Source organism: Saccopteryx bilineata, chromosome 8, assembly GCF_036850765.1.
Source record: "Saccopteryx bilineata isolate mSacBil1 chromosome 8, mSacBil1_pri_phased_curated, whole genome shotgun sequence".
NCBI classification, from domain to species: domain Eukaryota; kingdom Metazoa; phylum Chordata; class Mammalia; order Chiroptera; family Emballonuridae; genus Saccopteryx; species Saccopteryx bilineata.
This window is the reverse complement of record NC_089497.1, coordinates 26,284,763-26,306,516: the sequence shown is the minus strand read 5'-3', so window position 1 is coordinate 26,306,516 and position 21,754 is coordinate 26,284,763. Positions and strand designations below refer to the sequence as shown.

Genomic DNA, 21,754 nt, shown 5'->3' with positions numbered 1-21,754 from the left:
AGCTGTGTTACATGTACATGTATACAATAAGATATGACTCTTCCACAAGAAAGGATGAAATCTCACCACAGGCGACAGCATAGATGTGCCACCAGGGTTTAATGTTCAGTGAAATAAGTCAGAGAAAGACAGATCCCATACTATTTTACTTATATGTGGAATCTAAAGGACAGAATAAACAAAATTGGAACAGACTCACAGACACAGAGAACAGACTGAGGGTTCCCAGAGAAGAGGGGAGTTGGGGTACTGGGTGAGAAAGGTGAAAGGATTAAAAACGACCAATCGGTAGTTATAGAATAGTGGGGGATACAGAGTCCAGCATAGGAAATACAGTCCGTACTATTGTTAACAGCTACTTGTGGCGGCAGGTTGGTACTGTCAGTACTATTGTAATAACTACTTGTGGCGGCAGGTTGGTACTGAACATATTGGGGGAAACACTTTGTAAAAGTATATGATTGTGTAACCACCATGGTGTACACCTGAAACTAATATAAAATAATATTGAATACAAGTGTAATTAAAAAAGAAAAATATTTCATGAATTATATTAAAATATACTTTAAATGTTCTAATTTTATGTTACCTTTACATTATTTATTTCTAACTTAATTTCATTTTGGCTAGAAATGTATCCCATAAAGATCTGACTTGTTGCAAATTGCTTCATGGCCTAGTAGATAATCAATTTTCATAAATATTTTATGTACTGGAAGAGAATATGATTCTTCAAATTTAAATTTATTTTTCTATTTTTACATCATATTGAATTTGTTAATTGTATTCCTGATTTCTTTACCACTTGGTTTAGCATTTATTAAAGGAAGTGTATTAAAAAATCTACCATACTGGCAGATTTATCAAGTTCTGATTTTAATACTACTGTCAGTTTTTGATTTCCATTTTTGAAATATGTTTTTCTATAACTCATTGTTCAGAGGTGTAAGATGCTGAAGTCCCAAACTGTTTTCCTTAATACTGAATGTTACCTGAAAAATTATGAAAATATTGTTTATAAGTATTAAATGAGCTAACCTTTTGAGCTTGGGCATGATCACTTTAAAACCAGCAAAATTTACTATTATTATACTTTACTCATTGTTTTATATTATATAAAAATAATAATAGTAATAACAGTAATAGCTAAGTAAGTACTAGGCACCATTTCAGGTGTTTTATATAAATTAATTCATTTAAAATGCATTACTTAACTGATTATGAAAATTTAAAAAATACTAAGACTGTCAGCTTCTTTAAATGAGCCTCTGATAATAACAGAGTTAATTAGTTTTAGATATTTAGAAGGCATTCATATATTTTGGAATCAGTGGGAGCCGAACACATACTCTTCTTAATTGCCTACTAACGACACTCTTGTTGTTGGGGTGGATTACTGCTCTCATCTAGTATGATAGGCTTGTTGTCTCAGGATATAATAGTATATAGGACTGTGATGGTGAACCTTTTTATAAAAACCACCCACTTTTGCAGTGCTAGTCAACCTGGTCCCTCCTGCCCACTAGTGGGTGTTCCAGCTTTCCTGGTGGGCCAATTGCGGGGCCATCTGGTTGCTCCTCTACTGCCCACCATGAAAGCTGGAATGCTCACTAATGGGCGGGAGGGATCAAGTTGACCAGCACTGCAAAAGTGGGTGGTTTTTATAAAAAAGTTTGCCATCACAGATATAGGATACAGATCTTGAAAATTTTTATAAATCCAGCATTCTAGAAATATGTTTTTATGCAGATCCTTAGGTTTTTAATATATTATAATCTTTACTTTTGATACGATAACTGCATCTCTAAATTTAAGATTATATTATGTTTAGCATCCTAAATTTAATTGTGAATAAACAATCTAAGTGTCTCTTGATGGAATATTATTCAGCCATAAAATATAAGTAAATCCTACTATTTGAGACAATATTGAGTAAACCTTGAATACTTTATGCTAAGGGAAAAAGTCAGAGAATTACAAATACTTATAATCCCACCTATATGTGGACTCTAGAAACAAAACAAAACAAAACTCTACTGAACTCATAGAAAAATAAATCAGAATTGTGTTATCAGACAGGGATTGGGTGGGAGGAGAGGAAGTTGAAGAAAGGTGGTCAAAGGTACAATTTTTCAGTTATAAGATAAAGAAGTAACAAGGATATAGTGTATAACATGATGACTATATTTAACACTGCTGCATGTTATCATATAGGACAATGGTTAAGACAGTAGATACTAGGAGTTCATATTACAAAAAGAAATTCCTTTTTCTTCTTTTTATTGTATCTATTTGAGATGATGGATGTTAACTAAACCTACTGTGGTAATCTTTTCACAATGTGTATAAATCAAACCATCATGCTCAACACCTTAAACTCATACAGTGATGTATGTAACTTCTTTCTCAATAAAACTGGAAAAAAATTAGCCCTGAATAGCAGTAGCCATGCAAGATTAGATGGCACTATTTATCATGTCGAAAAGAAAATATAATGACTACAGTTCTACTACTTGAGCTTTGCAAGAGTAGCTGCTAAATCCGTATAAACAACATCTAGCCTTATTTTTTAGATTAAAAACACCAAGAGATGGTTGACAGCTGCAGTATTAGTATCATGTTTCATGACTTTCTAATTTTAGCCACATTATATTTTGAAATCAAAACAGTTAAAAAAAGAGTAGAATTTAAAAATCTCAATAAGTAATGGAAGATAGCAATAAAGAGAAATGCATATGCAATAATATGAGTATATATTGTATAACTATTTGAAATTGAGATGAATAAACAGTAGAATTTTCAGGAACTTTTAAAAAGCTTTTTGTGTAGTCATATAAAACCTCAGCAGAGCATAAATAGATGATAAATATTTTTTGATGTTATATATATATTTAAATAATTGAAGGTCAGATGATTGCTTGGATTTCACTGCAGAGAAAGTTATGAATCAGGAAAAGTATGACAGTGTTCATGTTCATGTTACTGGAATAAATGAAAGCTTCATGTCACTTGTCATGGATGTTACAGTATGTTTCTTTTTGATTAGAGAAGAACAATAAAAGAAAAAGTCCCATAATTAAAGAATAAAATATATTGCATTTAGTCCACAAATAAAGAGAAATTTTTACTTGAGAAACCATAAAATTGGTATTTCCACACACTAGCTACTATTTTGAGATAAAAACAAATTTGACTACTTCTCGATCCAGCATTTGATTCTGTGTACTTCAAAGTAAGCACATGTTATTTAAATAAAATATTTTGAATAATATAATTAATTGACTTTTAATGTTAAATGTTTAAAGTTTATGTGAGAAGATACACAGGAAACAGCTCTTGTAGTTTTATTTCATGTGAAAAATGATGTGGAAAGGGTTTGGGGTTAAAAATATGGAGAGAGTCAAAAATCAATATATATAGATCTTAGAAGAGTATATTTATTTTTGACTATATCCCAGGCTTGTCTCATTTTTGTCAACCACCGAGAACACAGTAAGCCTGGATTTCATTTAAAATTGGTAGCATCAGCATGTGCTTACCTTCTTTCCTTCTTTGAGGCTTCTCTAATAATAACAAAGGAAAACATAAGGTGTAAACTGTTAAAGACGGAGGACAAAAGACGAGACTTCTGCGGATGAGAATTCAGCAAAGTTTTTAAAGGATGAAAGGTACTGGGGAATATTAATGAGTGGTAGTCATGCAGAAAAAGGGATGAGACACTGCTTTTGTTTAGAGGAGAGACATTCACGAGGTGGAATCACAGACGGACAACTGGCTTAGATGTACCTGTTATATAGCAAAGGGCAGAAAAAGAGCAAGGGTATAGTTTGAGAGTTTTACAAGGAAGAGTTGTCTACTAATTCCTATAAAATATCAGAAGATTCTTGTTTGTAAAGAAAATAAATGTTCCCAGGAAAAATACAAACCACATACTAATGTTTGAATATCTCCAAAAAAATGAACCCTCTCTACCTAAATGATGCCGACTGTAGACATGTCTGCATCCTCATACAGAGCCTCCGACCAGTGCTTCACTTGAATATGCATGAAAAACCAAGCTCTCTAGACATGTGAGAAGAGTCCCCAATAGGAAAGGGAGGCAAAAATTATAAAACAGAAAGCAGGAAACTAAAATAAACAACAATGGTGTGTAACAAGATAGTTCATCTACCAAGAAAGACGTAGATACTAAAAGAAAGAAATAATAAGAAAATTAGACAGCTATTTGAAAATTAAAATGACAGCAGAAAAAAAATATACAATAAAAGCTTTGAAACATATAGAGATATAGTTGAGGAAATCTGCTATAAAATAGAATAACTCTGCATTTACAAAGAACAAACCTAAACAACAAATATATTAGGTTAATGCTTGAGATGGTAAAAACTCAATCCAGGTGGTGTCATAAATGACTAATAGGAATTACAAGAGAGGATAAAAAGAACTTTGGTGAGGAAAACTGCATAGAAATAATACTAAAGATTTTCAAAGAGCAAACATTTTCAGATTGTGCAGCACATTAATATGCATTTCTGGGTAGAATCCTCCAGGCTTTTTACTGGTTAGCAGATGTGCTGTCTGTTAAAATACAGTAGAGCAATCCCTTTTAAATTCAGAGGAAATAATTTTTAACTTACAATTCTATGCCCTGACTACTTATGTTATTTATTAAAAAGACATTTCCAGATATAAAAGAATCCAGAAAATGTAATAATTACTCTGCAAACTTTCCACTCTTGGCTGGAAAGTCAATGGAGGATCAGTTCCAGCTAAACGGAGACGGTAAATTGAGAGTGAGGAGGATCATGGGATACGGAAAATAATGGCTTCAAATTAGGTAAGACACCAAGAGAGAGGCGTCTGACACCCATGTATGAGTTCAAATGGAAGGAGAGCAGAACTCAGATGCAGCTGTTCATGTGGCATCTGGCTAAAATAAAGCAGTCTGGAGAGGGGTTGGTGAGCTTTTCCTGCCAAGGGCTAGATAAATATTTTAGGTTCATGGACAATTCCAACGGTGTTGTAACACCAGCAGTTTGGGCACAACAGTAGCTATAGACAATAAGTACACAATGGGTTTGGCCGTGTCCCAATAAAACAGGTAACTTGGTCTGTAGGCTATAGTTTGCCAAACCCTGCTCTAGAAAAAAAACTCAGCCATGAATTTCTAGCAGCCTTACTAATAAGACATCAGAAGAGCAAACCTACTATGGAGAAGGTAGCATCATTGAAAAGAACATCCACAATTCAGTAGTCAGGTCAAGAAAGGTTAAACCTTTCTCTGTTCTTAGCTTGGTAAAAAATGACATCTAATTACCAGAAGCTCCCATATTAGAAATTTTACCAGAAAGAATCAAAATATTTTACAAACATCATTATAGATAGCACTTTGAAAAGTCCTATACAACTTGATTATAAGAATAAAATATAATGCCTATTTTGTTGGAATAATATATAGAGACCTAAGTATAATATTTAAGGATCTAAAGGTAACATTAGTTACAAAGGTAACAGCTATACTGAGAGGAGAGGTGGGCATTGTAAGAAAGTTGAAATTTTGTCTGTGATAACAGGAAGTCAGTAGATAATGTCTAATGTTGGAATGGATATGGAAGTAACCACTGGGATTAGAAAACAAATTCAGTTCAAAAGTATTGTCACAAATGAGCAGAATTTAGCCTTAGATGAGGAGTCAGGGGAAGAGTGGTATGTTTGTGCTTTTCATTACAGACCCTTCTTTAAGAAAATAATTTTAGATATGTGCTAGTCACTTTGATTTTAAAAATTAATTTTTAAAAACATTTTAGTGAGAGGAGGGGAGGCAGAAAGACAGACTCTTGAATGCACTCAGATTGGGATCCACCTGCAAGCCCACTACGGTGCAATGTTCTGCCCATCTGGGAGGCTGCTCCATTGCTCAGCAACCAGAATAATATTTTTTTAAATTTTAATTTATTGTATTTACATGGATTCAAGTGTTCCACTGAATATAACTCCCCACCCCCACCCCTGTGTCCCTTTTTATACCTCCTTTGCCCCTCTCCCCAGAACTCTCTCCCCCCTCCCCTCTAGGATTTGCTGTCCTGTTATCTGTATCTCTGTGTTATGTATATATATTTTCACGAATCCCTTTACCTTCTCTGATACCACTGGAGCCATTTTTTAGTACCTGAGGCAGAGGCCATGGAGCCATCCTCAGTGCCTTAGGCCAACTCACTCATTCATCATACCAGTTGAGCCATGGCTGTGGGAGGGTAAGAGAGAGAGAAAGAGAGAGAAAGAAAAGGGCAGGGGGTGCTGGTGGTGGGGGTTGGGAGAAGCAGGTAGTTCTTTTTCCTGTGTTCCTTGACCAGGAATTAAGTCCAGGACATTCATACGCCGGGCCAATGCTCTACCACTGAGCCAACCAGCCAGGGCCTAAAAATTAAAATTTTAAAAAGATGGAAGAAATAAAAATAGACTTTATAACTGTGATAGAAATATGGCATTCTCTGTTTGACACTGCTTTTGTGGGACATGCTATTAAACTAGAGTAAAAGGTGCCACTGTTCTCCAGGACTATGGGTGTTTGTTCCATCAATCAATAAGTGATCCTTAACAGGCTAATACATCAAATGTAAGACAGTACTCTTTTTTATTATTTTTTTCAAATTTATTTTTTCAAGATGAAGTCAGAGTAATGGTGATGTGAGAGATACCCTTGATTTCTCCCCTTGAAATTTTAATAAATTAAACAGCTGTAATGTAGCAAACAGGTTTGACTAAAGATCTGCACGTGGAATTGACTAAGGGTGAGAAGGGTTGAGAGGGGAGAAGATAAGATGCACTCCTGGTCAGCTCCGGAGAGGAGAGAAACCCAGAAGGTCTGGGTTGTTGTCTGCTGAGGCTCTGGAGAGGGGAGAAACCTGGAGTGACTGGGTCTTCTTCTGCTGGGAGGAACCCTGAGATTGAGGGACAGTGGGGGAGATACTAAAACAAAGCAGTGGCAGAGCAAGGGGTCACTGCTAGTATTCCCTTAGTCTGTCAACAGCCTGCACTTGGTGCAGAGACAGAGAACAAAAAAGTATGGCCCCTCAACCTCCCACATCCTGCCTCCTTCACCTTGCAGATACAGAGAGTGACTGAGACATACTCCACAACTAGTTCTCCAGAGCCACTGTTTCTACTGAAGACAAGACGTGCTCTGTGTTTGATCCCCCAATCTGTTGAGACATGGGAAAGAGTGTCTGGAAGCTTGAGATCACAAATGCTAAAGCCACAAAGCCCTCACAACATGCCCTCCCCATCTTCATGATATTAGCCCTATGGCGATCATTGCAACAGCAAAGACTCAGCAGTGGTCAGCCTAGAAATTTCACAGAGCTAAAAAAAACAAAATTGTAATATAGTGCCACCAATGAGAAGAAACTAAAACTCTCAGAACTAAAACTTGCTCTCTTTTTCTTTAGAATTTCATTTTATTTACTTTTAAATATTTTTTATTTTAATTATTGGTGGGTGTTTTTTATTATTTGGTTTTTGCTCTTTATGTTTTTGGTGGTTTTACTCTTTTACTTCTTGTTATTTTTTTCAATTTTTTTATCTTACTATATTTTTATATTTTCCATTTTTTAGTTTTTTTTCTATTAGATTTCTTACCAATACCACTCTCAATTGCCATCAGTGGAAAATAAAACTAATACCACAGCTACACAAGGAAGAGATATAGTTCAAAAAGAAAATGAAAAATCTCCAGAAAGCAATTTCAATCACATCAAAACCCTGGATTTAAATGACAGAGAATTAAAAAATGAGGTTCTAAAAATATGCAATGGGATGCTAGAAAACACTGATAGGCAATTTAATGAGCTCAAAAAAATTAGTGAATAAAATGAGTACTTCACCAAATGACTAAAACTTTAGAAACAAAGATGAAGAATGCAATACATGAATTAAAAAATGAGGTAGCAAATTTAGCTAATAGAACAGGAAAGATAGGGAAGAGAATCAATGACATCAAAGATAGGCAACTAGAGGTGATATAGAGAAGAGAAGAGACTCACAAATTTTAAAAAGAAGTACAGCTCTACAAGAATGGTCTGACTTTATCAAGAAGAGCAATATAAGAATAATCAGTATATCAGAAGATGAGAAGGAGAAGGGAATAGAAGGCCTATTCTAACAGATAATTGATGAGAACTTCCCAGGCCTATGAAAAGAGTTAGATCCTTGAATCCAAGAAGCAAAGAGAATGCCAAGTTATCTCAACCTAAACAGACCTTCTCCAAGGCACATTGTAATAAAATTGTCAAAAATCAATGACAAAGAAAGAATCCTCAAGGCAGATAGTGAAAAGCATAACATAACATATAAAGGAAGGCTCATAAGGTTATCATCAGACTTCTCAGCAGAAACTCTACAATCTAGAAGAGAGTGTACCCAAATATTTAAAGTACTGAAAGAGAGGAATAACCAGCCAAAAGTACTATATCCATCAAATATAGCCTTCAAATATGAAGGAGAAATAAAAACTACTGCAGACATACAGAGGCTGGGGCAATGTATCACCAGAAAAACTCCACTGCACTATTGAAATATTCAAGGGGTTTATTGTAACCAGAAACAAAGAACAAAACAACTCAGAACTATAAGTAAAAGCTCCAACAAGGTTACAATAAAAAACAAGAATAACCTGTGACAACAGTAACATAAAAGGGGAGAGGATAAAGATCTGCAGTAGCAAAGGAGGATGGAGTGCTGAGGTACTCAGAAGACAAAGACTCTTTGTATTCATAAAACTTTTTCTCTTAATAACCTAATGGTAACCACCCCCCACAAAAATACCCCCAAAATTAACAAACAAACAAAAAAACCAGTACGGAAACACATAGCTTAAAAAAAACAGAAGAAAGAAGTATGAAATACCACCAAACAAAAAAAAAAACAACTGACAGAAACACAAAGAAAATGAATGGAAGGAGACACAGAGGTACCAGAAACAAACAAACAAACAAAAAAACACCTTAAAATGGCTATAGAAAATCCTCATATGTCAATAATTACCCTAAATGTAAATGAAATGAACTCACTAATAAAGAGGTACAGAGAGGCAGATTGGATCAAAAAAGCAAAACACAACCACATGCTGCCTTCAAGAGACACAACTAAGCTGCAAGGATAAAAGTAAACTCAAAATGAAGAGTTGGAAAATGATTCTCCAAGCTAATAATATCCCAAAAAACAGGTATAGCCATACTAATATATAAAACTTTAGGGTAATGATTTAAAAAATATGTACAGGAATTGGGTATAATTTCATCATCAGAGATTCTGTAGAGTGAGGGATAGGTATCTATAAAATATGAATGAACAAACAAGACAGGCAGACAAAGAAAAACTTAGAGACACTGACAAGGGCATGGTGGTTACCAGAGGGAAACGGGGTAAGAGGGAGGTAGCAAAGGGTAGAGGGGGTCAAGTATATGGTGACAAAGAGAGATCTGACTTTGGGTGATAAAAACAGAATGCAATGTACACAGTGGTGGAATTCAGGTGGCTTGCACCAGTTTGGCAGAACCGAAACCTAATTTTTGTTGAGTTTTGCGAACCAGTTGTTAAAATGGCCAACTTGTAATCAGGGTTCTCTCTAAGGTGGGCGCCTGGGCAATCGCCTAATGTGGAAATCACAAATTTACATTCCTTACTCTTTTTTAAAGTTCATCTGTGCAACAGTGTGTTCTAAGCACCCATAGTAATGTTCATTCTGTCCGTAGGTGAAAAAAATTGCACGTGAGGACACCAATCAAGAAGCAGTATCTTAAGAAGATATTACTTAAGAAGAAATATCTTAAGTAACTGTTTTGTTGTCAGGTATTATTTAATATTTTTTCATTAATATTTTAAAACTTTCTTGTAACCTAGTTTTATGTACCTCTTTTATTGTTCTTATTTAAGTATGTAATGCATGAATACTAAACTACCTTTCAATATATCATTTTTTTTATACTTAAAACAGTCATTAGGGCAGAGAACCAGTTGTTAAATTATTTGATCCCACCACTGAATATACAGATAATGTACTATAGAATTGTACAGTTAAAATCTATATAATTTTATTAACCAATGTCACCCCAATAAATTTAATAAAAAGTAAAATCATAAAAAATACAGAATTGAAACAAGGCAAACACAATTATCCAGATGAAGAAAATTAAAGAGTGCACTGAATAAGTGCTGTACAGAGAGCTTTAAGCCCAGTTATGTTACAGAGACATAGCTAACTTGCCAGGTAGAACAACACAAGGATGATAGATATGATAATTGCACTGGCTGATCTACTTATGATGGAGAAAGACCTGGACAATTTGAGAGAACTCACCTATAGAAACATGATAAAAATATAATAGAAATATTTATTAAATAGGACTATGAGAAAAAATGTTTGGATAGCCATATACAGAATATATAGTATGTGGTTTATATAGATACACAGTGTGGGCATATAAATAAAATATAGCTTTGCACTCAGCATTATAAAGTCAATGAGATAAGTATAGAAATAGACCTGGCTTAGCGGCAGCTCATCTGAGAAAGACCACTTGGGATAAACTGGTGTACTCTCTAGGACAACAGTGTGTGATAGCTATTCAAAAAGCAAAGGCAAACCCAGGCTGCATTAACTGAGGCACAGCAGGGAACGTGCTAGCTGTGTGTTTTCTGCATTGATTAGAAAATATTTAGAATATTGAGTTCAATTCTGAAAAGATTTAGAGAGAACTCTAGTTCTCTGGGTACACATCAGAATGATGACGTTCCCAGAAATCATGTCAGATGAAAATGGTTGAAAAGTTTAGCCAATTTAGACTTGAAAAGAAAGATTTATGAGGTTCACATGTTGTCTTCAAATATTTGAAGGGTCACAGTGTAGTGTAGAAGAAGGATTAGATTTGCTTCATGTAAGTTCAATTTGCAGAACAAGTTCTAGTGAGCAGTGCTATAAGGTTACATCCAGTGTTACATTTTTACTCGCAAGGATTCTCTATTTATTGGAACCATTCCCAAGTGAATGGGCCACGTGGCGAAGTACTGAACACTATCACTAGTGCTTTTCTGATAAAGGTTGGCTCTTCAGATAAATAATGTAACTTCATTTCATTTGCTTCTCACAACAATCATGAAGTAGGAAAAGTATTTTGTTTTTATTTTAAATATTTGCCTATTAATAGCTAAATTCATTCCTCTTTAATTATTTTAAAGTTTAGTGTGTCATTAAAAATTAAAAAGCCACCAAACTAAAAAGACACTAACCATTCCTAATAGCCAAGAAGCAAAGTGAGAGTTATATTTGCATAAGACAAGGAAAAGACTAGGCTTGGAAGAACAATTAGATATAATAAACAGCCAGTGCCATGGAAAAATAAAATCTCTTGAAATTGTCCAAAATTTCTCTTCAGAGTCTCCACACACCTTTTATTTTACTTCTCTCTTCCTCTAAACTGCCTTGTCTTCATCTTGGCATTCCTTAGCTTTCACACGCCGTCTCCGTGACGTTATCTGATTGCCTGGTTGGCAGTGATGTCTAGAGCCCTAGACACTTTACATTTCAATCACAGTTTTTATGTATGCTTTTCCCCACTTAGAATGCTGCTGCCTTCTTCCTGTCCTTCTAGGTCCTTTCTACTTTTTTTTCCTTTTCTTAACCTTCCTTTTTGAGCCTGAGACTTGTAACCCACCTGGCAGATTCCCTAGTAGTCGTTAAATAAGGAAACCATGAATATCATCCCATTAGAAGTGCAAAGTAAAAATGACTTAGAGGCAAACTGGCAAATAAATTCATACTCTGTTATCCATAGCAGGTTTGAAAAATAAAGGTTCACACTGGTTGTTACAAACAAAGGTTGTAGCACATGACCACAGATTCCTCCCATCTCTGTATGCATGTTCCTTGGCTTTGCTGCTCCTCTCATCAAGAGGTCAAAGCTGCTTCTCCACTTTGTTAAATCTGAGTTGGCCTTGTGACTTGCTTTAAACAACGTAAAGTATCAGAATTAGATGGTAGGAGCTCAGAGCCAAGGCTGAAAGAGGTTAGAGAACTCTTTCTCCTATCTGCTTATAATAGAATACTGCCTTGAGTCTGTCATATCTGGCTTGTTGGTGGAGAAAAGATATGGAGCAGAGATAAGTCATTCCTGATTAGGCTCCTCCTCACCTCCTAGACCCGTGATGGCGAATCTTTTTATAAAAACTGCCCACTTTTGCAGTGCTGGTCAACCTGGTCCCTCCCACCCACTAGCGGGCATTCCAGCTTTCACATGGGCCAATTATGGACTACCGCCCACCATGAAAGCTGGAAGGCCCACTAGTGGGCGGGAGGGACCAGGGTGACCAGCACTGCAAAAGTGGGCGATTTTTATAAAAAGGTTGCTATCACGGTCCTAGACTATCCAACTCACAAGCAACACTGTGCAGTTAAGCCACGGTTCACAGGAGTGACCCCAGCTGAGACCAGAAGGCAAAACCCCCAACTCCTGCTCAACCTAGCCTGAATTGTTGACCCACAGAATTATGAGTAAACAAAATGATTATTATTTGAAGTTATTTAGCTTTAGGATGGCTTATTATACAGCAGTGGATATAACCTGAAATGACTACAAACACAAAAGCTATTAGTTAAATGAATAGACAATTAGACTGAGAACACAAGCACCCCTTGGGAACAATCAACTAATTACCTCATGCGAGAGGAACTAGCGTGTGACATAAGCAGATTGTATCATCAGATTTACGGCCTTAATTCGCATCTCGCTGTTCACCAATGCAGCACGCACACGGTCTCTCAGGCAGCACTGAGTGTGTGACATTATTAGATAATCATAAAGTATAAATAACCTTTTACTTCTTTACTAAAGAGAAATTCAGAAATGTATCCAAATTTTGTCTTATCCCCACATTCTATTTTTCAATAAAAGCCCACCATCTTTATTATATTTATATTAAACTCAAAACTCTGAATAAACTTCAAGCTTGAAAAATTACTATATATGGTAGGCAGACTTCTATGGTCGCCTGCACTGGCTCCTGTGTCCTTGTATTCATGTCACTGTGTGATCTCCCCACAGTGTGGCCTGGGCCTGATACCATATTTACAGCCAACATAATATGGCAAAGGTGATGTGATGTCACTTTCACGAATACATTACAACAGATTTCAATCTTGCTAAGACACTCTTCCTGTCCTTAGTAAAATAAGCAACCTTGTTAGAGAGGCCCACATGACAAGAATCTAGGTGTTCTCCAGCCAGCTGGCAATGACAAATTAAGGCCTTCAGTACAACAACCCTCAAGCTGCTGTATCCTGACAGCAGCCAAATAAATGAGCCTGGCAAGAGGTCCCTGCCCCCCGCCCTCCCCGTGAGCCTTCAGAAGAGATCTCAGCCCTGAAATCCTGATTGCAACCTTGTGAGCTACATACACCATGCCTGAATTCCTGACCCGCGGAAACTCCGAGAGTAAATGTTTTTGTTTTTAAGGTTTTGGGTAATTTGTTATGTAACTAATTTACTATAGTAATGTAAGGAATAAAAATTGTTTCTGCTGGAATGTGGGTTTTGCCCTCCCCCCGTCCACTTTTGGCTGTTGGCCTGAAGCGAATGTATCACAATTATTATTATTTTTTTTGTATTTTTCTGAAGCTGGAAACGGGGACAGTCAGACAGACTCCCGCATGCGCCCTACCGGGATCCATCCGGCACGCCCACCAGGGGCGATGCTCTGCCCACCAGGGGAGGATGCTCTGCCCCTCGTGGGGGGGGGGGGTCACTCTGCCTCGACAAGAGCCACTCTAGCGCCTGGGGCAGAGGCCAAGGAGCCATCCCCAGCGCCTGGGCCATCTTTGCTCCAATGGAGCCTTGGCTGCGGGAGGGGAAGAGAGAGACAGAGAGGAAGGGGGGGGGGGAGTGGAGAAGCAAATGGGCACTTCTCCTATGTGCCCTGGCCAGGAATCGAACCCGGGTCCCCCCGCACGACAGGCCGACGCTCTACTGCTGAGCCAACCGGCCAGGGCCTATTTTTTTCTATATAAGCTAAATTCAGTCTTCCACTATCATCTTGGAGTACTTTTTTGATAAGTGTCAGGTTTCCTTCATTCCACCTAATATTTTAGCAATGCACAAATTAGAAGAAACAGTCAAAGGAAAATGAAATATTAATGCTTTTTGCAAGTTATTAGAAAAACTCTTTAAGCTTACCTTGCTTGTTATAAAAATTCAATACAAAATAAATTCTAAAAGTACTCTTTTCTGTAAGATTCTGTATTACACTATATAAATGCAAAATATATAACTTGAGTTTAGTTTATTAAGCAAACTATTAATATAAAGTATTATGACTAATATAATTCACACCTGTCCTCTATAAATATATTCTTCTAGCTTATTTTCATTTTTTCTATATTGTTCATTTGATTTCATATTATTTCAGTTTTGTTATAATTTAACTTACACTCCATATTATGTTTTTTTGTTGATACCCATATATTTATTTATTTATTTACTTATTTATTTATTAAACAAGTATTTACTGACAAAATGGAAACTTCATTTTTAACTAGCAATTTTAAACTAACTGAAAATCAGAGATATCATTCCTAAATTACTTACATTAATCCTGCAAGATAGCTATTATTATTATTATTATTATGAATTTATTATAAAATGAACAAACCAAATTTCTAAAAGATTATGAAATTTGTGAAGGTTATACAGTGAATAAGTACAAAAATTGTAATACAAGCCTGTGCCTGTCTGGCTTTAATCTGTGTCTTTTAATTCATATCATACTGTTTGTGCAGAATGGATAAAGCCCATCCTTCATTACATCATTTAATTTAGAAACCTATGAAATTCTTGGGTTTCAAGAATTTCAAAAAAGGCAAAAAGCTCTTGCCAGAATCTGTTTTTGATCCAATTTTCAGTCTATTAATATGACAAAGGAGTTTCCAAGAATAGAAAAGAAAATGAATCTGCCCTCTACCATAAATCCTTTAAATTGATGGAAAAGGACAAAATTTGCTTCTGATAAGATCATCTCATCTAAATATAGAGGAAATGGGCCATAAACACAGTTATCTTCTTGTAAAAAGTAAGTTGTGAAACCACACCTGGAATACTGCCTACATTTCTCATTGCTACGGTTTAAGAAAATATGACATAGCTATGGAAGAGGAACAAAAATAATAAAGAGAATTAGAGAGCTTTTAAAAAAATAACTTAAAAATAATAGGTTCTAGAGCAGAGCTAAGAAGCTGGCTGAAGGCTGGCAGGGGAATTCGGAGGGTACACAAAGTAAACATTTTACCTTCTGTCAAGGGCAACTATGGCCTCAAACAAGGTGGCAATAGCAGAACCAAATATTAGGCTGAATAAATCACTGGTTTGCACTCACTTTTATATCCTTTTGTTGTTGTTGTTGTCCTTTTGACTTTCTTTTACCTGCAAATGACTGCTGAGAAATGAACAGTTAAAATTTCCTGGGCTATTCTTGGAAGAGAAAAAATATGGTGACACTAAGCCAGGAGAAGATGTGGCTGATAGTGGAAGCAATAATGAGTTTTGTATAGATAAAGGGATAGAATGAATGACGAGGAGATTGTACGCATTTCCACTGAGACAAGGGAAAGAGGGAAGGCCAAAAATAAGAAGGGTGCCCTATGGGCTTAGAGACACAAAAAATGAATTTTTCAGTGGAATAATGTTTTAAAATGATAGATGCTATGCTAGGCATGTTTTCTTATAATGATTTAGGCTCAGTACTATACTGAAAAAGGGATAGCCTTTTAATGACCTCTTCTAGCCCATGATTAAAAATTCAGTTTACCAGTTTTCTCATTATCTCATGATTTGTATAAAATATAGTAATTCTACCCTAATCTGACTTGACTCTTTTAGCCTGGGAATTTCTGTTTTATAGTTCTCTGGCCACAGTCTTTCATTTTATGATGCAAAAAGTCAAAGGAGATAGATGATCGTGATAGTCTCCTATGCAACAGAGCTGGTATCTCATTTAAATGGAAATGTGCATTTTCAAGGAAATTCCGGCCTGTATTGATGAACAAAGATAAACCGCCACTATTGAGTAGAACAGTGATACACAAAAAAGAAAAAAGTGTCCTAGAAAACTCATTTAAAAACACAGCAAAATTTATAGCGAATGATCTGACATTTTAAGATTACATAGATATCTATATAGCCTAGATATGGGGCAAATTAAATTTTCTAAGGATTTTTCACATAATATTTGGATGGTTATAAAGTTGAAAATCCCTGGACAGAGATTGTGTGTGGAAGACAGGTTGAGTAGATACATCTTTGATAAGCATAATGACGCAATATGAAAAGATTTAATTAGCACAGTGACTTTAATAAGTAGACGTTAGGCAACTAATACACATTTTTTTTCAGTGAACATGTTAAGAAGTGTCATTGGTTAGGTGTGATATAATTTTCCTTGCTCTTTCCTTTCTTAAATTTTTACTGTGGTTATTTTTGGGTTCATTTTCTAATAATTCATTTAAGAAATATTTAATAATCACACATTGTCTCCCAACTAAAAACCTGGGAAGCATTTTTACCTATTTCTTTGTTAAAAATTATGAAAATCTTACAGATTGTCTCCCAGCAATGAATTATGAATCTATTGCTGCTCTCAATGCCTTTATCAGACTGTTGATCAAATAAGTTTGTAAATGTGATATATATGTTTGCTCACTCATATTGGGTATGGGGAACAGGCTGTAAGCAGACAGGGTAGTTATAGCCGAAAGCTTAGTTTTAAGACTAAGCTTTTCCCCACACCCTTGACTGATAGCATGATGGGGGGTGGTGCACTCTCATGAGGAATCCCATTTAGCCTCAGATAAGTGACTTTGTATCAGAGACTTCATTGTTTGATTATTGGATTAAAGGTTTGGATTTCTACACTATAAAATGGGGCAGACAGGGAGCTTGCTCTCTCTCAGTTCCTGCTATCACCATTGCAGGGGCCTCCCTGATCCTTGTCCTCTATGGAAAAAGCAAGTTTTCTTTTTTTCTTTTTTTATTATTAATTTTAATGCAGTGACATTGATAAATCAGGGTACATATGTTCAGAGAAAACATCTCCAGATTATTTTGACATTTGATTATGTTGCATATCCTTCACCCAAAGTCAAATTGTCTTCCATCACCTTCTATCTGGTTTTCTTTGTGCCCCTCCCCTCCCCCCACTCCCTCTCCTCCTTCCTCCCCCCCACCTCATTACCATCACATTCTTGTCCATGTCTGAGTCTCATTTTTATGTCCCATCTATGTATGGATTTATATAGTTCTTAGTTTTTTCTGATTTACTTATTTCACTCCGTATAATGTTATCAAGGTCCATCCATGTTATTGTAAATGATCCGATGTCATTATTTCTTATGGCTGAGTAGTATTCCATAGTATATTTGTACCAAAGCTTTTTAATCCATTCGTCCACTGATGGACACTTGGGCTGTTTCCAGATCTTCACTATTGTGAACAATGCTGCAATAAACATGGGGGTGCATTTCTCCTTTTGGAACAGTTCAATGGTGTTCTTAGGGTATATTCCTAAAAGTGGGATAGCTGGGTCAAAAGGCAGTTCGATTTTTAATTTTTTGAGGGATCTCTATACTGTTATTCACAGTGGCTGCACCAGTCTGCATTCTCACCAGCAGTGCAGGAGGGTTCTCTTTTCTCCACATCCTCGCCAGCACTTATTCTGTGTTGGAAAAGCAGGTTTTCTGCTTTTCCCTTGGCTTCTCTTGTGACTTGCCTGTCTTGGTGAGACACCAATAAACATAATGGCCCACCATCCTCCGACTCTGCCATTTCTTTACCATCTGCCCTAATCCAATGGGAACCTGCATGTGAATGGTCATGATGGCAGCTCCTGGCCACACACAGACCCAAACATCTTTTACCTGACAGTAATTAAGACCTAAATCTTGCTTCTTTCTCCCATGTCCCCAACTCTACCCCACTTTTTTCCCACACCTGCACTGCAACTTAGTCCTTCAATTTACACGTCCTTGGCCTGACCTGTGGTGGCGCAGTGGGATAAAGCGTCGACCTGGAACACTGAGGTCGCTGGTTTGAAACCCCGGGCTTGCCTGGTCAAGGCACATATGGGAGTTGATGCTTCCAGTTCCTCCCCCCTTCTCTCTCTCTGTCTCTCCTCTCTCTCTCTCTCTCTCTCACCCTCTCTCTCTCCTTTCTAAAAATGAATAAATAAATAAAATTAAAAAAAAAAGAAAAAAGAAAAAATATATAAAAAAAAATCATTAATTTACATGTGCAGGGGGATTACCTAATACACACAGCTGATGATGAAACAGAGTCTGAGAAGACACTACCGAATAGGTGGTAGGGTGGGACAAAGTGTATGAGATAATCTAAGGAAAGTATTTACAGTAAAAATTTGGGCAAATAACCAGTTGTGCAATTATGTCATAGATGTTGCATAACTTTATTAATTCTTCTTTAGTTTGACTGAACAATGCTTTTCCACACTGCTGCTGTAGGAAGAGTCCACACACTCATGAGCTTTTTCCACATGCAATTAGAATTTTAGGAGCAGGACTAATGAAACTAATTAACAAGCAGTTCTGGCCACGAACACAGAGAGGAAAGTTATAATAGTTTTGTCTCATTAAGCATTTTTTTAATGATTTCCCTGAAGATGAACAGTAAATAGATGCTTAGCATAATATTTTTAAGTTGAAACAGTCAAAGATATAAAGGACTGACTACATGGTTTAGATATTATCTTTGCCAAATGAGAGGAATCCCATTATAATTTACTAGTTTAGACAGAGAGCAGGGGGAATATGATATTAAAACTGTCATTAATAGTTATTGTTTACTTTGGCACACTATCTGTTAAACATTTTTTTAAGGGAGAAATTTATATTTTAGCTAAAAAAAAACCCTGAAACTGATGAAAATTTTAATTTCTTTGTTTACACCTTAGAGATATGATTTTATCTCCTAATATGATTTCAGACATCAAGGTTTAATTTCTTCACCGAGCCCTACAAGAGGAAACGAGTCCTCCGCGAGAGCATGGAGCACTGCAGTGTCAGGGAACCTGTCAGAGGAGAAAGCCAAGAACAGGGTGTGATGGAATTGTTCAACCTAGCTTCTTTTCTCCTCCTCTGCTGTCTGAAGGAAACAAACCCCCAAACTAAATGAATATAATGCAATCACTTTTCAGTGATGCCTTTCATGCCTGTGGATGTTCTTTATGTTCAGTGTTAGAAGACAGAGATTCTGGTTGCCATCCAGGTTCTTAATCTTCCTGATGTGACAACCTTTTTTGGGGCTGCAAGTATTAGGGTTAAATGTATAGGAAGGACCCTTGTATCAGCTTTCAGAGGGAGACCTGGCCATGTAGGGGATTAGATGAGAAACTGCGTAGAAACTCCAGTGATTGAAAGGGACTTCTAAAGAGGTGTGTGCCATTCTTGAGACACTGCTAGTTCTCTGTGTACCAGGGGTACAGTCAGCTCAATGGAAATCGTCAAGCAGAGCCTTGAGTTTGAAAGGGCCCTGCCATTTGTTTAATGCTCTGTTGTTACAATCTTAGAATTCTTTATCACTTTTTAACAAGGGACTCTCTATTTTCATTTTACACTGGTTTCTGCTAATTATTTAGTTTGTCCTTTTGGTGAAGAAGAGCTTTGAAAGGGACAGGGGATAATTAGCTCCTTTCTTTTGGCCTTTGCACAGATATGATACCTGGCTGGAATAATCATGCTTTGCTATGTTCTGCTCTGTCCAAAGGATTGCAGAAGTGTCCAGCATCTCGGGGTACCCAGCATTCCCCTTCAGGACGCAGCTTCTCTTCTTTGTTTAGTAATTTACATTCCCTCTCCCCCTTTCAGCTGCAACTTGGCTGCCTGGTCACAGATTATATTTCCAAACTTCTTGAGTTTAATTATGTCCATGTTACTATATTTGAACTATTGAGATGTGAATAGACAGACATGTTTGGAACCTCCAGGTAACTGACTTAAAGATAAAGCCAGAGACTGAACTCTTCCCTTCTCACAGGCTGGGAGAGAGACGTGCTGGTGAGCCAGTTTTGAGCATTCAGAGGAGGATGATACTCCATTCAGAGGAGGACGACACACTAGGGGAAGGCAGAGCAAAGAGTAGGAAGAACTCAGGACCTTTCAAGACCCGAAGGAAAGCTCCTGGGCCAGCACAGATTACTCACCTTCAGGGACTTTAAAGAGGAGTGAATATTCCAGGGTCTCTTTGTTACATTGGCTTAGCTTCTACTATAAGAAATGTGCAGAATAAATCCTTTATTTTTATTTTTGTATTTTTCCGAAGTTGGAAACAGGGAGGCAGTCAGACAGACTCCCATATGCACCCGACCAGGATCCACCTGGCACGCCCACCAGGGGGCGATGCTCTGTCCACCTGGGGCGTTGCTCTGTTGCAACCAGAGCCACTCTAGTGCCTGAGGCAGAGGCCATGGAGCCACCCTCAGCGCCCGGGCCAACTTTGCTCCAATGGAGCCTCGGCTGCGGGAGGTGAAGAGAGAGACAGAGAGGAAGGAGAGGGGGAGCAGTGGAGAAGCAGATGGGCGCCTCTCCTGTGTGCCCTGGCCGGGAATCGAACCCGGGACTCCTGCACGCCAGGCCGATGCTCTACCACTGAGCAAACTGGCCAGGGCCCAGAATAAATTCTTGAAAGCTGATTCACACTGAATTTGTTTTTAATCCAGAATAGTTAAAGAATATAATGTTCTGAGTTTTGAACATTCTACACAGGGAAAACTACTAACTTACATGAAAATGATATAAACGATATTGATCCTAATTTTATCCTCAATGCTTCTCAGAACACTTCTGGACCTTGCAGAGCCTCAAGATCACCAATATTCGTACTAACTATAGTATATGTCTACAGATGTTGGGGTTTGAGTAAATCTATAATTTTTTAGAGACAAACTCCTGAAGTTTCATTTTTAAAAAAATATATTCCCGAATCACTTTAGTTTTATTGTAACTTATCTCTATACTGAAAGAAGACTACAAGACATTAGAAATAACTATTCTGAATTTTCTAAGTTTAAAAACTGAATTCAGGCATGTAAAATACTTTAAAAAACAACCTAACTTTACTACTCATTTCTTAAAATACTTCAATGACTAAAACCGCTAAATTTAAAATATTATCTTGGTAAATCAGTTAAACCATTAAGGAAGCATATCTTCAAAAGTGTAGATTTTCTGTTTACCTGCCCCAATGACTCTCTCGATACGGATTCTCGAGGGATCGATCTCCTTTGCAAATTCATGGATCGCTAGAGACGGGTCTTCGTATGCGTCTGGATCTACGTAAGTTTTAATTCCCGGGAAGCGCACTGCAACAAAATAAAAGATTGGTGTTGTTGAAAAGGTATTTAAAAAAAATTTTTTTTTTTTTAGTAATTACACATCTTATGAATATTTAAAATGAGAAGTCACGTACTGAAATAGTCATTCTTGTTAATTACTTAAATTCAATTATTTTTCTCCTTATGTCTCCTACCATCTGCCCCTGCTCCATTAAAGCTTTGAGTACTTGAAATAACAAAATTTATTACCGTTCATGTAAAATGACCCCGTGGTTTAGTAGAAAGTGAGCTGACTAGTTCCAGAAAACACACTTTTATCTTATTTCTGTGAAAAGTTTAATCAGCTCGCTTATCCACTGAGAACCCATAC

General features: G+C 36.8%; 1 protein-coding gene across 2 annotated transcripts in view; it reads right to left on the bottom strand.

Annotated features, from left to right (window-relative positions):
- Positions 1-21,754, bottom strand: part of EPHA6 (EPH receptor A6) — a 903,626-nt gene that overhangs the window by 275,852 nt on the left and 606,020 nt on the right. For both annotated transcript variants that reach the window (XM_066240843.1, XM_066240844.1), the window contains one exon: positions 21,286-21,411. In XM_066240843.1, the coding sequence (XP_066096940.1) occupies positions 21,286-21,411 (126 nt within the window). The remainder of the gene's footprint in view (positions 1-21,285; positions 21,412-21,754) is intronic.